General features: G+C 45.5%; 1 protein-coding gene across 1 annotated transcript in view; it reads right to left on the minus strand.

The window, feature by feature from the left end:
- Positions 1–9,882: 9,882 nt before the first annotated feature.
- LOC106815929 overlaps positions 9,883–12,369 on the minus strand; it is an 11,780-nt gene continuing 9,293 nt past the window's right edge. Inside the window, exon 5 of the mRNA XM_014820462.1 lies at positions 9,883–11,874. Within this exon, the coding sequence (XP_014675948.1) occupies positions 10,081–11,874 (1,794 nt within the window). The 3' untranslated portion in view covers positions 9,883–10,080. The remainder of the gene's footprint in view (positions 11,875–12,369) is intronic.

A 12,369-nucleotide genomic window follows, 5' to 3' on the forward strand; every position in this document is an offset into this window, starting at 1 on the left:
TGAAAAAACCAAATTGATAATTCTGTTATATTGATCATAATTTATATTAGTATGTAGTATGAATTGATATGCCTGAGTATTAATGTTTGCTTAAAACTGCCTCAAATTTCAAGAAATAAAGAAATTATCAAAATGTTTGGGGCACGCGAACAACTGGCAATTGTAATGTACATAGGATGTTTTCTACTGTATTATAACATACAACAGTTATTTCGTATGTTACTAACGTAGTAGTTAAGTGTTAGAGACTATTTACGAGAGCCCAACCTCTCATACTTAAGATTAAGATGAATAATAAACAAGTTANAGATTCTTATAATTTGATATGACCGCTAATAACTTCATTCAATATCCGTCCCAATAGCATCGAGCTGCAACATCGCCGCCGCATTTCCTATAGCGCGCAAGCGCCATTGTGCAGAATACAGCAGTAATATAGGAGTGTACTCTACTACACTACTATGTACTACTGTGTCTATATTACTGGTGTATTTGTGACATGTGACCCTAAGCATGACACTAACGCAGAGCATATAAATGCACAGGTGAATTTATATGCCTCTGCACTAACCCTAGCAAGGACCGTTTTGACTTGGAGCTACAGACCACCGATAACGGGCCTACATAAACAGCAAAGATGTGCTAAACTAAACAGCGAAATGTGGCAGGAATGTGCGGCGGAAATGTGCAAGAATCGTGCGCTGAAATGTGCAGGATATGCGCGAAATGTTGTAAGAATGTGGCGCAAGTGCATCAATAGACTGCCGCAATGTAATCAAAATGTGTACAAATGTTATACTAAACACCGGAATGTGCTACTAAAACAGCGGAAATGTGGCTACCTGTAAAGCAGGGCGAAAGTGTGCGCGGCAATGAGTAATGAATTGTGGCGCAAATGTGCATCACATATACTGCCGGCAATGGTATCGAAAATTTGTAAAAAATGTTATAACTAAACCAGCGAAAAGTTGTGGCTACTAAACAGGCGGAAATATCTACCTAAACAGCGAATATGCGCGGAATGGGTGAATGAATGTGGCGCAATGTGCATTCAAATAACTGCCCGCAAATGTATCAAAATGTGAAAATGTTATACTAAACAGCTTTTAAATGTGCTACTAAACAGCGGGATAATATTGCGCGGAATGGGTAAGAATGTTGCGGCAATGTGCATCAATAACTGCCGCAATGTATCAAGATGTGTAAAAATGTTATACTAAAGCAGCGAAATGTGCTACAATAACAGTGGCGGAAATGTGCGCGAGATGGTAAAGAATGTGGCGCAAATGTGCCATCAATAATGGCCGAATGTATCAAAATTGTGTAAAAAATGTTAATCTAAACAGCGAAATGTTGCCTACTAAAACAGGCGAAATGTGCGCGAGGAATTGGGTAGAATTGGCGCAATGTTGCATCAATAGACTGGCCGCAATGTATCAAAATTTGCTAAGAAAAAGTGTTATACAAAGCAGCGGAAATGTGCACTAAACAGCCGAAATGTGCAGGAATGTGTGGCAAGTAATGTGGCGCAAATTTGGCAGCAGATGGTGCATTCTGTCGGCCTTTCTCCCCTTCCTGACGAGGCTAGGCAGGCGGAAGACGGGCCTTGCGGCAAGAAAGGAACAGCAAGGCCTGATACAGGCCGATTAGTCCGCTCGCTATCGAGCTGCCGCCTTCGCGCCTTACTGTCGCACACAACGCGCCGAGGGCGTGTCAAGTTGGTAAACCGTCCAACAACATGGTGTAGAATTGTTGCAAATCGTCTACATGAAAATAACGGACAACATTACCGCTCAAAGTTGCGGAGTGTTCTGAACAGTATCGCAATCACAGAGCACAACATTTCCAAGGGCAGAGGACGAACATTGTTGATATTTGAGAGAAGCGTCCGAAGGCACGCGGTCCCTAGTGGTCCGAAGGCTAATGCGCCCCTCCCACCAAGAAAATCTATGAAAAAATGTGATGCTTTCTCCTGCATTCTAAACGGTAATTTGAGAAATAATTCAGGAATTATTTTTATTTTTGGCTTGCCCCATTTTACTTAGTATCAGCCTATCTATACATTAGTCAGTGGCTAAACGGGTTGCACACCTCCCCTACCCACGCACCACCACCAACCCAACGCCATTAGATCGCCACATTTCCATCAGCATCAATCATAGGCAGCGCGCAGTGTCTATGTCTCTTGTAACAGGTCCAAGAATAATTTGTGGATTATGAGGCAGGGATCGGCAGAAATGCGGCTCTGGGGTGTGGACGAAGTGGGGCACAATTATTCGACGAAATGCGGTTTGGCAACCCGATGGATTATTGTAACAGGGTTGTCTACTGTCTACGTTTTCTTAATCGTTAGATCTCTCCGATTAACGTTTTCGAGGGCTAACGTTGGCTGTGATTGCTTTGCTAATCGTTAGTCGCGTCTCGTCCGTAAAGCACGTCGAGCCTGAAAAATAACAGAAAGTCTGTGGAGGATGACCGTCGATGTGTACAACGTCGATAAGCCAAGACAGGACAGCGGAGTTACATGAGAAACGAAGAGGCTTTATTTACCGCGCTGGCGGCGTCTACACTACGCCGTCGCCGATGCTGGCCCATGAGGCGCGCACGCCGCAACTCCTAACTACGCGCTATTATAATCGCTCGCATCCCGTAGTTTCCGCGGACGGTTCACGTAACGAACACGACAGTAGCAGCCTTGAGGTGAGCAGCAACACGTTACGCCGTCAAGCGTCAGTTGCTCGACTTTCGCTTACCGTGCTAAAGGCCTAGGACTGCATAACTGCGTCGCTCGTCTACGGAACTTCGTTGTTAATACACGTGGTAGCCACCACGCTCTCGTTGTGAAGAAGACGCACGGTGCGCCGTTGGGGCGGCTTATATATCCCCGCGCCTTCTGGGTAATTCACGTCTCGCTTCGGCGGGAGGAGAACGTTGATTTCGAGACCATCACTACATTCGTCGACAGAGGTCGCGGAGAACGAGCCGCAAGACTGGCAGGGAACTAGCTCGTATCTGGCCACATCTACCCTCTGCTATAGCTTAAAGCCGCAGCAAACGCCCATCCCAAACGCTAATTTCTCCAGTACTTATAGCAAATACTGTCGTGTCATGCATAAATCACACTACCTTGATGAGCAAAATAACTTCTAGTCTGCTCCATTTCAAGTGCGCGTTTGCTTAAAAACGCTACAAGAAGAGGTAGGAAAACTGGCATTCTGGCACAAACCCGACTTGTTTGGCCAAACCAATTAGCCTATCGCAAGTTGTGATAAGTGACTCACATGTTTTTATCTTTGCTACACCGTCCGTACCGGCTGTACTGCAGCAATCCGCTGGCACGGTTGCGTGGGGAAACTGTCAAGCAACATCGGAGAATTTGAAAAACATTGGAGGTTAATATTCAAATACCATTTTGATAAGACAACGCCGCAGTGAAATTGGGAGAACTAAAGATGTTTAGTTTGTCACTAAGGTAGTGTGGATTATGGCATACACTCAAAGTATTTGGCTAGTCATAGTACTGTTTAAGAAATTATGCGTTTGGATCGCATTGTGCGGCTTTAATAGTGTGTGGGATGATTTAATGACGTAGTGTGGAAGCTGTGGTGATCGAAGTCCCATTATCTGATGTATACGACGAAGTAGGCGACGAGTATTTATTCAGACAGATTCATCGCACGGTGCAGTGTGCAAATCTATCAGAGAACTGCGAGAGAGCGCGTCGAAGCCGGCACACTAGGCTCGACCCCTTTTCGCCTTTCTACTAGCCCCTGAACGCGCGTTTCTTAGTGACGCTTTTTATAGCTACCGGATTCTAGCGCGCCCTCGCCGGGGCCGACAGCTCCTGGTGTGCCTGGTTTGCGCACGCTATCGTACCGAGTCTATTCTAGCTGAAACATAATGTGTATTCATGTTAAACATTAATTTCTATCTTATTCGGTAATGTAAATGATGCACGCGCACACGCTCATGCCTTTTACGTCGTACACGGCGACGCACGTTGTACGTCACACGCAGCGCACGCACGCGACGTGTACTTGCACGTACACACCAAACGCACGCACAGGCACGTTGTACGTGCACACTCAATGCATCGCCACGTATACGTGAAACACGCACGCACAGCATGCACGCACGTGTACGTGGCACACACACACGGACGGAGCGCCACGCACGCACGCATCGCGACGCGCACGCAAGGCCCCGCATGCACGCACGTGTACGCTGACAACGCAGCGCACGTCACGTGTACCTGCAACACACATCGCACGCGACGCAACCTGTACAGTACTTGCACACGCACGCACGCACGTGTACTTGCACACGCCACGCACGACGCACGTGGTACGCACGCACGCACGGGCAAGCCGTATACGAACACCGCACGCCACGCACGCACGCAACGCACGTATGCAGCGCACGTGGTACGGTGCACAGCGCACGTAACGCCCGCACGTGTACGTTGTGCGTGCAACTATGAACGCAAACACGCACAGCACACAACGCCACGCATGCACCACGCACGTGTACCGTGAACGCCGCACACTTCGCGGCAGTACCCTGGGGACACAGACCCTTATGAGCGTAAGTTTGCTGGTGAAAAGTTTAATTTGTGGATTTCCAAGCATATAAACTGTAAGACTGTATAAAGTATAAATATGATAGGCAGTGGCCAACATTTATGTTTTTGTTTAAGTACGTTATAATACAATTTAATTTGTCAATTGTAATTGTGGCGTTATCGTATTTGCAGTAATATTCAAATTTGCAATGGCTTGCTGTGTATAAAGCAGCAAACGTAAAATTCGTAAAATTGCTTATAGTTATACAGCCATTACAAGCACTTGTGAAATGGTTACTGTTCGAAATGCGTTAAATTTGTTTTTTTATTAAAATCAATGCTTATATTCTCAATAGAGTACGTCATGAATAATTTTATGTTGGTTAGAGAAAAATTGTGGGGCGGTCACTGGCAATATCTACATATCCATGTGACAACGAGATTAATGGGCACTTGGACGATCTGCCAGCGCGGATATAACCGGCGAAGCGCGAACAGCGCTGCGTCCGGCGCCTTTTGATCAAATTCGCTGCCCTCTATGTAGAAACAATTTCCAACGGTTACTGTCATAACGGGGCTATATCGGTCAATTGAAGAGTGTGGCGCTTGCAGAAGCCTTTTCGACTATGCACGTAGGGGCGAGAATAAATCCTAAATGCTCGTAATTGCTACTTTTTGCGGCTTGGCGCGCGGTTTATTTTCCTTTAAGAAAACGAGATTTTAGGTTTTGTCCGGTTTCCATGCGCTGAGATTATTTTCGAAAGTTATCACGTTCCCATAAAGGGCGTAACGAGTCCATTGTACGTACCGTTTTTTCAAAAGTACTTAAAAAAAAAAACCCTCGCTAGATGACGTAAGACTGCCGCGCGGTGCACCAGTTCGACACGCTAGCGTAACTCACTTCAGTATAGCCAACGATAGTTGCGTGAGTGAAGGGTCGGTAGCAGTCTAGCCCTGCAATCGTCACTGCCGCTTCGACTTCCCGTATCCATCTTAACGCACCAATGTGATGTTCTCATGTTTGGCATTACCACGTGATAGCTACAGCATATATATATATATATATATATATATATATCACAGACCACTGAGAAGAGTGCATTTGTGCATATTCCGATGTCGATATAGGTTGCCACATTTCATGTTGCATCCATCCATATATCATGCCACTGTGTTGTATGGCATACAACTGTGATGTCGTTAGATCTAAGCAGTCTATGACGCAGAAACACGCGCGATTCACCTACACGCAAGGAATGACAGAAAGCAGCTGATGCCGGACAGCGACAATATAGCGAGATATCAGCTGAAAAGACAACAAACGATCAAGGAGATAGTTTGAGGCGGGTGAGTGAAACAAATTCTTGTGTCGGCATAAATAGATTGCGTATTAAACTAGCTTTGAAAGGTACGAGCGTAATACTTAGCGAGATATTCAAGCACTTTTCTCCACCTATAAACTACCACTACCGCCTCTCCCCACCACCTATATATACCACCCACCTCACCACCCTCTACATACTATTATTTTATTACGTTAGCCATGACTGATTTACCATAGTCACGATGGCAACGATAGGCCGGGACCCGCGTTAAGAAGTAGTGAGGTATGGGCAACAGGTAATTTAAGCCGTTAGCAGAACTACGAGAATTCAGCTGAAGGGTAATCGTTCTGTTTAGGTCACGGTATAAGTATGACTCGGAGGATAGCACAGAGGGGAATGTACCCCTACAGCACAAAAACAACACCCATGCACCCACCCAACCATACCCTTCCTGATCCATTATTCCTATTTGCATACCAGAAAGCGCATATTATAATGTCTCGAAGCTCACACCTGCGAGGTACGCAACCATTTTTGCCGATATACGATTGTTTCACAGCCTGCGTATGGGACGTGTTATTATTCCTCGTTGATTGTAGTATTTATTGGTGTAATCTTTGCGTGAAACGTTATGTAGAAATTTGTCATCGTTTTTTGACTTTGTCGTAACGGTACGTTTACACTATATTGTCAGACTGCTAAACACATTCTTCAATTAGAGTTTGATATAGGCCTAAAACATTTAATCGAAAATATGAAATCAGTTTTGCGTTTTTTTGTTGGCTGTATGATGTGTGGAAGTCACAAAGGTTGTCAGGTCCACATCGGTATCGGTAATAATGGATTACGATATGTTCGGTAATACGTATTCGATAATACGGTATTCGGTGATGCGTGTCGGTACACGCATATGTTGTATTGTAGCTATTGTACGTTACAGCATAAAAAGACGCAAGAGTGAGAGTAATTGCACCGATATCAAAATGTTCACTGCCAAATGTGTTGGAATTCTGACTCGTGTGGTGATCGAACTTTATCGTTACTTGTTTTGTGGAGTATAAATATAGTGCGCGGCACGGCATATTTATTTGCAAGTAGCGCGATATATATCGGTTCGGTTTTTAGAAGCACCTAGATGTAAGGTAGCAACGGTTTTCGTTCCAGACTGCCAGTCGGTTTTTATTCATTATAGTCGAGCCCCATCGGGAACTCTCATGAGCGGTGATCGCGAGACCGGGGCGCACCGTATAAAACAGGAAGCGGTCGACTGCTCGGGGCTTCTTGTTTCGAGACGTAGTCTGAGAAAGGTGTAAGTTGCGTGATACGGTTACTATGCACTGTAATGCATTTTCTATTCGTTAGCGCACTGAGACTTCATGTATTGTACTAGAGATGTAGTAAAACACTAGTGAACGCTACTTCTTGTCTTCTCTTATCTCTCTCTGTAGTCTATTACAGAATTCCACATCGTAGCGCAAACGCAGCGTCTACACTATTGTGACCTGCTTAATGCCTGCTACAGTGTCGATGGCTTGGCGTTTTTCTTGTTTCCCCGCAGCGCGCGCGAATGTTTTTGCATGTATTCATACATGCTGCCAGCGTGGCGCGTGAAGCAAAAACAGCCGTCATTGCTCTTCTGGGTTTGCCGACTTCGCACAAAAACCTGCAACTCGCCTGCTCCCAGTTACCTTGACGCTCACCGTCAGAAAAACTACATGCCCTGCCCGTCGCGAGTGCGTGCCTTCGTGTGTGAGCGTAAACGTGATACCTACCTGTTTATGTCTAGCGTCTAGCATAACGATACGACGGGATACTAGAGCATGTGTACATACACGCTCTGTACGGACATGTGTACGGGATACGGGATGTGTGATGCGGTTTAATTCATTTCGCGCGCCCGCGACTTTGGCACCGACGAGACGTTCATTGCAGTTTACTTGTAAATAAATGTTAACGGATGGAGGGGGCAAAAACGCTACCTCTCAGCACACGCACGTGAGCTGGCTAGCTTGGCTTGTGTTGTGGCCGGCGGCGCGCGACAATGTCCTCTCCCATACAACGTCATAACAAGGTCATAACTATTGAGGTCTTGCTGTTTATATGCTGTTGAAGGTCGGGCAAAAGTCGTTTGCGCGGCATCATTCATTGCGCGCGGCCGCCACTTTGGCGCCGAGGAGACGTTAACTAGAATATAAAATGCCATGACAGTAAACAGTCGGCCGCGTTTCGTTTCTAGCATCGCCGATTGTCTAACACACTGAAGAAATACATCATAACACCATTCAGAATACACAGAATGTACATTCATGTTGCCATCCCCAGAAATTAAACTACGAGAGACACGCGAGACAAAACGAGACAGCGAGAGAGAGACACACACAGGGGGGGGGGCGACTCACACTACAACACAAACAGACAGCGCGTGCGCGGGAGAGAGAGAGCGGCCGAGAGACACACACAGAGATAGAGACGGGCGACACACATATGGACAAAGCGAGAAAGAGCGACAGAGAGACAAAGCGACACAGCGACAGAGGCAGAGAGAGGGGGGCGAGAGAACAAGACGGACAGAGGGAGATAGAGAGGAAGAGAGACAGACAGAGAGAGATACATACAGCCACACAGACAGAGAGAGACAGAGGGAGGGGGACAGAGAGAGAGGGAAGGACAGCGACAGAGAGAGCAAAAGGAAGAGACGGCGAGAAAGGGGCGAGAAAGAGACAGAGGAAATGAAGACAAACAGAGAGAGAGAGAGAGAGAGAGCGTGCGAGGGACAGAGACACATAGCTGCCGACACAGAGACACAGCGAGACAGGCACACAGATAAACGAAGACGCAGAGACAGCGACAGACAGAGGAAGAGATAGAGGCCGAGATAGAGAGCGACACAAACAGATAGAGAGAGAGACAGAGAGAGAGAGAGAGAGAGAGAGAGAGAGAGAGACACAGAGAGACACACAGGGAGACACCCAGAAAGACAGAGAGAACGGCGTCGGCTTATGACCGGCGAGCAACAGTTGCAAACACTGTTGCCCTTTTTCATGACTTCGCTACAATATAACATTCCATGACAGTAAACATTCGGCGCCGTTTGCTTACATATTGTATAGGACAGTTCTCGGAATATTTGCAATGAACTTACAATTCTAATTAGCTTCCAAGAACACCTCAATGGACCTGAGCCCTTTAATTCTATTGCCCCTAAAATCGTCGACTCTTCGCTGGCAGCTATGGATCCGTGCGCCGGCCTATGCATTCGGCGCACGGATCCATAGTTGCCAGCAGTGCATAGTCGCGCACGACGTTCCCGCGGTCGCGTGCGCCTTGCCGCGGAACTGCGCGCAAGATCTGCGCTTATAGCGCTTGGGATCAACACCTCCTTTCGGCAACGCTTCTCTAGTATCCCGTCTCATCTGGATTCATCCAATTTGTATTGGTGTAAAGTTGAAAGCAGTTGTTGCATCATGTGCACGTTCAGTCGATATTAAACAATATTTTAGTCAAATTACACTTTTATTTCAATATATATACATGTACACATTAAAACGTCAAACGTTAAAACTATAAATATCAAATAAGATACCACATCATGAATATGGTGGGTGTTGCTATCCCCCGGGCGTGGAGGGACGCCGCACGATGGCAGCACTAGTATTAGGATTAATATTATTCGTTTTAGTATTAGTATTAGTATTAGGTTATGGTTAGGGTTAGGATTAGGATTAGGGTTAGGATTAGGGTTAGGATTAGGGTTAGGGTTAGGGTTTGTATTTAGAGTTTTTGCATCATCATATCTGTCTCCACACCATAGATTAATTTTTGCGCATCAGAGTGCTACTATATAGCGGTCCGAGATTCATATATTTAGTGATAGGTTTCTGGTTGGAGGTGTTGGAGTTAGGTTTACCGCATGCGTAAACATTTTGAAGTATACGTCAACTGTATCACGTGACCGTCCCTCCACGCCCGGGGGATAGCAACACCCTTAAGTTTTGAAGTATACGTCAACTGTATCACGTGACCGTCCCTCCACGCCCGGGGGATAGCAACACCCGAATATGGTAGCTTGTATTAAATTAACTTCAAAATATCACTAATAAATTTGCTGGTAATAACAACTTGCATTCTACACGATCATACCACTCTTCAAAATAATGTGAGAGCTTAGATCAGTAAACGAACACGTGGCATCCATTACAAAACAATCAAACTCGTGCTGCATGCAAAACAGAATGCTTTACTGCAATTGCCCGGACCTTCACACGACGAGTCCATAAAGCTGACTCTGGGAGCCATATTTCCTATACCATGACCCATTCGGTGTTGATGCTCTGTAGCAGAGTTGGGTGTATGACTTTGGCGTCCTACTATACCAATGTCCTTTTCTCCTCCCTTTGCTTGTTTGCTACATGACAAATATGATCCACTTGGTCGAGTGTTCACAAGACTCACTTCTTCTCCTCCATGGTTTCTTTGTCGCCTTCTTGGCAAATCTCGCCACAGTTTCTGTCGGTTTACGAGACTAGTATCCTTCCTTTCTTGATCAATTCGTCTGCTGATTAATTGTGGCTCCCTTTGTGGTGTCTTAACAAGACAGTTGGGCTTTTCTCCTTGATCTGTTCGTCGGGTTCTCAAAAATTGTGACTCAATTTGTTTGGTATTCAGTAGATGTATGTCTCTATGCTCCATTTTTCTGCTACTTGGCGAATGTAGCTCCCTCTTTGGTGTTTTCCTAGAACTAGTATCCTCCCCTCGATCAATTTGTCTGCTATAGGAGTGTTCAGGATCACGCTGTGGCATTTTTACAAGTGATCGGTGTTTTTTGCCTTGCTCTATTCTTTCACTCCCTGACGAGCTTGGTTTCTCATCATCTCTCTGTCTTCTCACAGCAGTTCTGTCCTTCTCTTCAACTGACCTTCTATTATGATATTCTGCCCACTTTGGACATCTCAACAATTTTACTGGAGAGATAGCGACAGTATTTCCCTCCATTTTACTTTGTTGATATGGTGCTGCCATAGTAGATATTGCACATGGATCACTTCGATAAGCACCAGCTTGATCAAGAGAGGAAACACCAGATGAAGAATCATGAGAGACTTGAGTGTCGTCTTCATTACTGCAACCTGAATTGTCAGAATCAGACGTAGTTGTTCTGGGTTTTCTGACAAGTCGATGAAATTTCTGCATAAAACGGTTTTCTGTGTCATCCCTTGACAGTGTCTTGGACCTGAAGGTGCTGGTATCACATGTAACTGTAACTTGTTGATCTGATTTTAAAGCAAGGTTATTTTCGCCTGAACTCGACTGCTCACGTGCCAGATCCTGACACCTATTCTCACTGTTACGCCCTGTCTTCATATACCGACGATGATTCCATTTGGGCATTAAACATAGTTCGTTGTCGGTGTCAGAAGAATGCAGTTCTACTGACATTTCCTTCTGATAAATAGGACGATTATTCTGATGTTTTCCCGATAGTACACCTTTAAGCTTTTCATTGGGATTTACTCTAGGGATGCATATGACCGGTTTTCTCAATCCTATGGTGCAGCTTTCAAAAGTAGAAGCATTGGAGGGTGTACCGACCGATGAGCAACTCTTAAGATTTTTTCTCTTAGGGTAATGCAGCATTTGGAAAGAACTGTTCTCTTTCGTTGAAACGTCTACTACATTATCAGAGTCGCTGGTCGCCGAGATTCGTTGGCGTGAAATGCTGCCCAATATCGATGCAGGTTCCACTTTGCATTTGCCAGACTGCGACACATTTCGGCGTAGGTGGCTCCTTGAGACTGATTGGCAAGACCCATCATACTCTGAAGAGGAGATGTCATTGCACTGCTTTGCTCGCCTGATGGGCTGTCTCCGTCTTGTTGGCTTGGTACTAGCTAGACTATCACCACTTAAATGATCACTCGATGTACTGCTGCCCCTTGTCATGTAGAGTGCTCTATGTTTTCTCGGCATGAAGATGTAAAACTCGTCATCCTAGGAAGAATAAAATGTGTCGTGATACAATTATGTGTCACCCTCAAAGTATGTAATACATGTAGTAAGACACTATCGTTGATGACTTTTGTGTACTGTGAGCATGTACCGGCGTATTTGGACGCTCGCCCAAAACTGGACGCTCCAAAGTGCGCATGCGCGCAGGCGCCTCTTGTTTTGCAAGGGCGCACACAGCGCATGCGCAATATGCGCAGTAGTCTACTACGAGCGTCCAAATACGCCGGTACACCGGCGTATTTGGACGCTCGCCCGAAACTGGACGCTCATAAGTGCGCATGCGCCTCTTGTTTTGCAGGGCCGTAGGGAAATAATAGCCAGGCTCTTTTTTTCTTCTCTTGTTTATGTTGGTTTGTTTTGTTGTGTTCCGCTTGTTTTGTATGTGTATAGACGAAAAAAGGATAACAAGATAGAAAAGGAGATCAATATAAGAATAATAATAAGGAATAAACAGAGAATAAACACATAATATTATTG

Source organism: Priapulus caudatus, unplaced genomic scaffold, assembly GCF_000485595.1.
Source record: "Priapulus caudatus unplaced genomic scaffold, Priapulus_caudatus-5.0.1 Scaffold1239, whole genome shotgun sequence".
Lineage (NCBI taxonomy): Eukaryota > Metazoa > Priapulida > Priapulimorpha > Priapulimorphida > Priapulidae > Priapulus > Priapulus caudatus.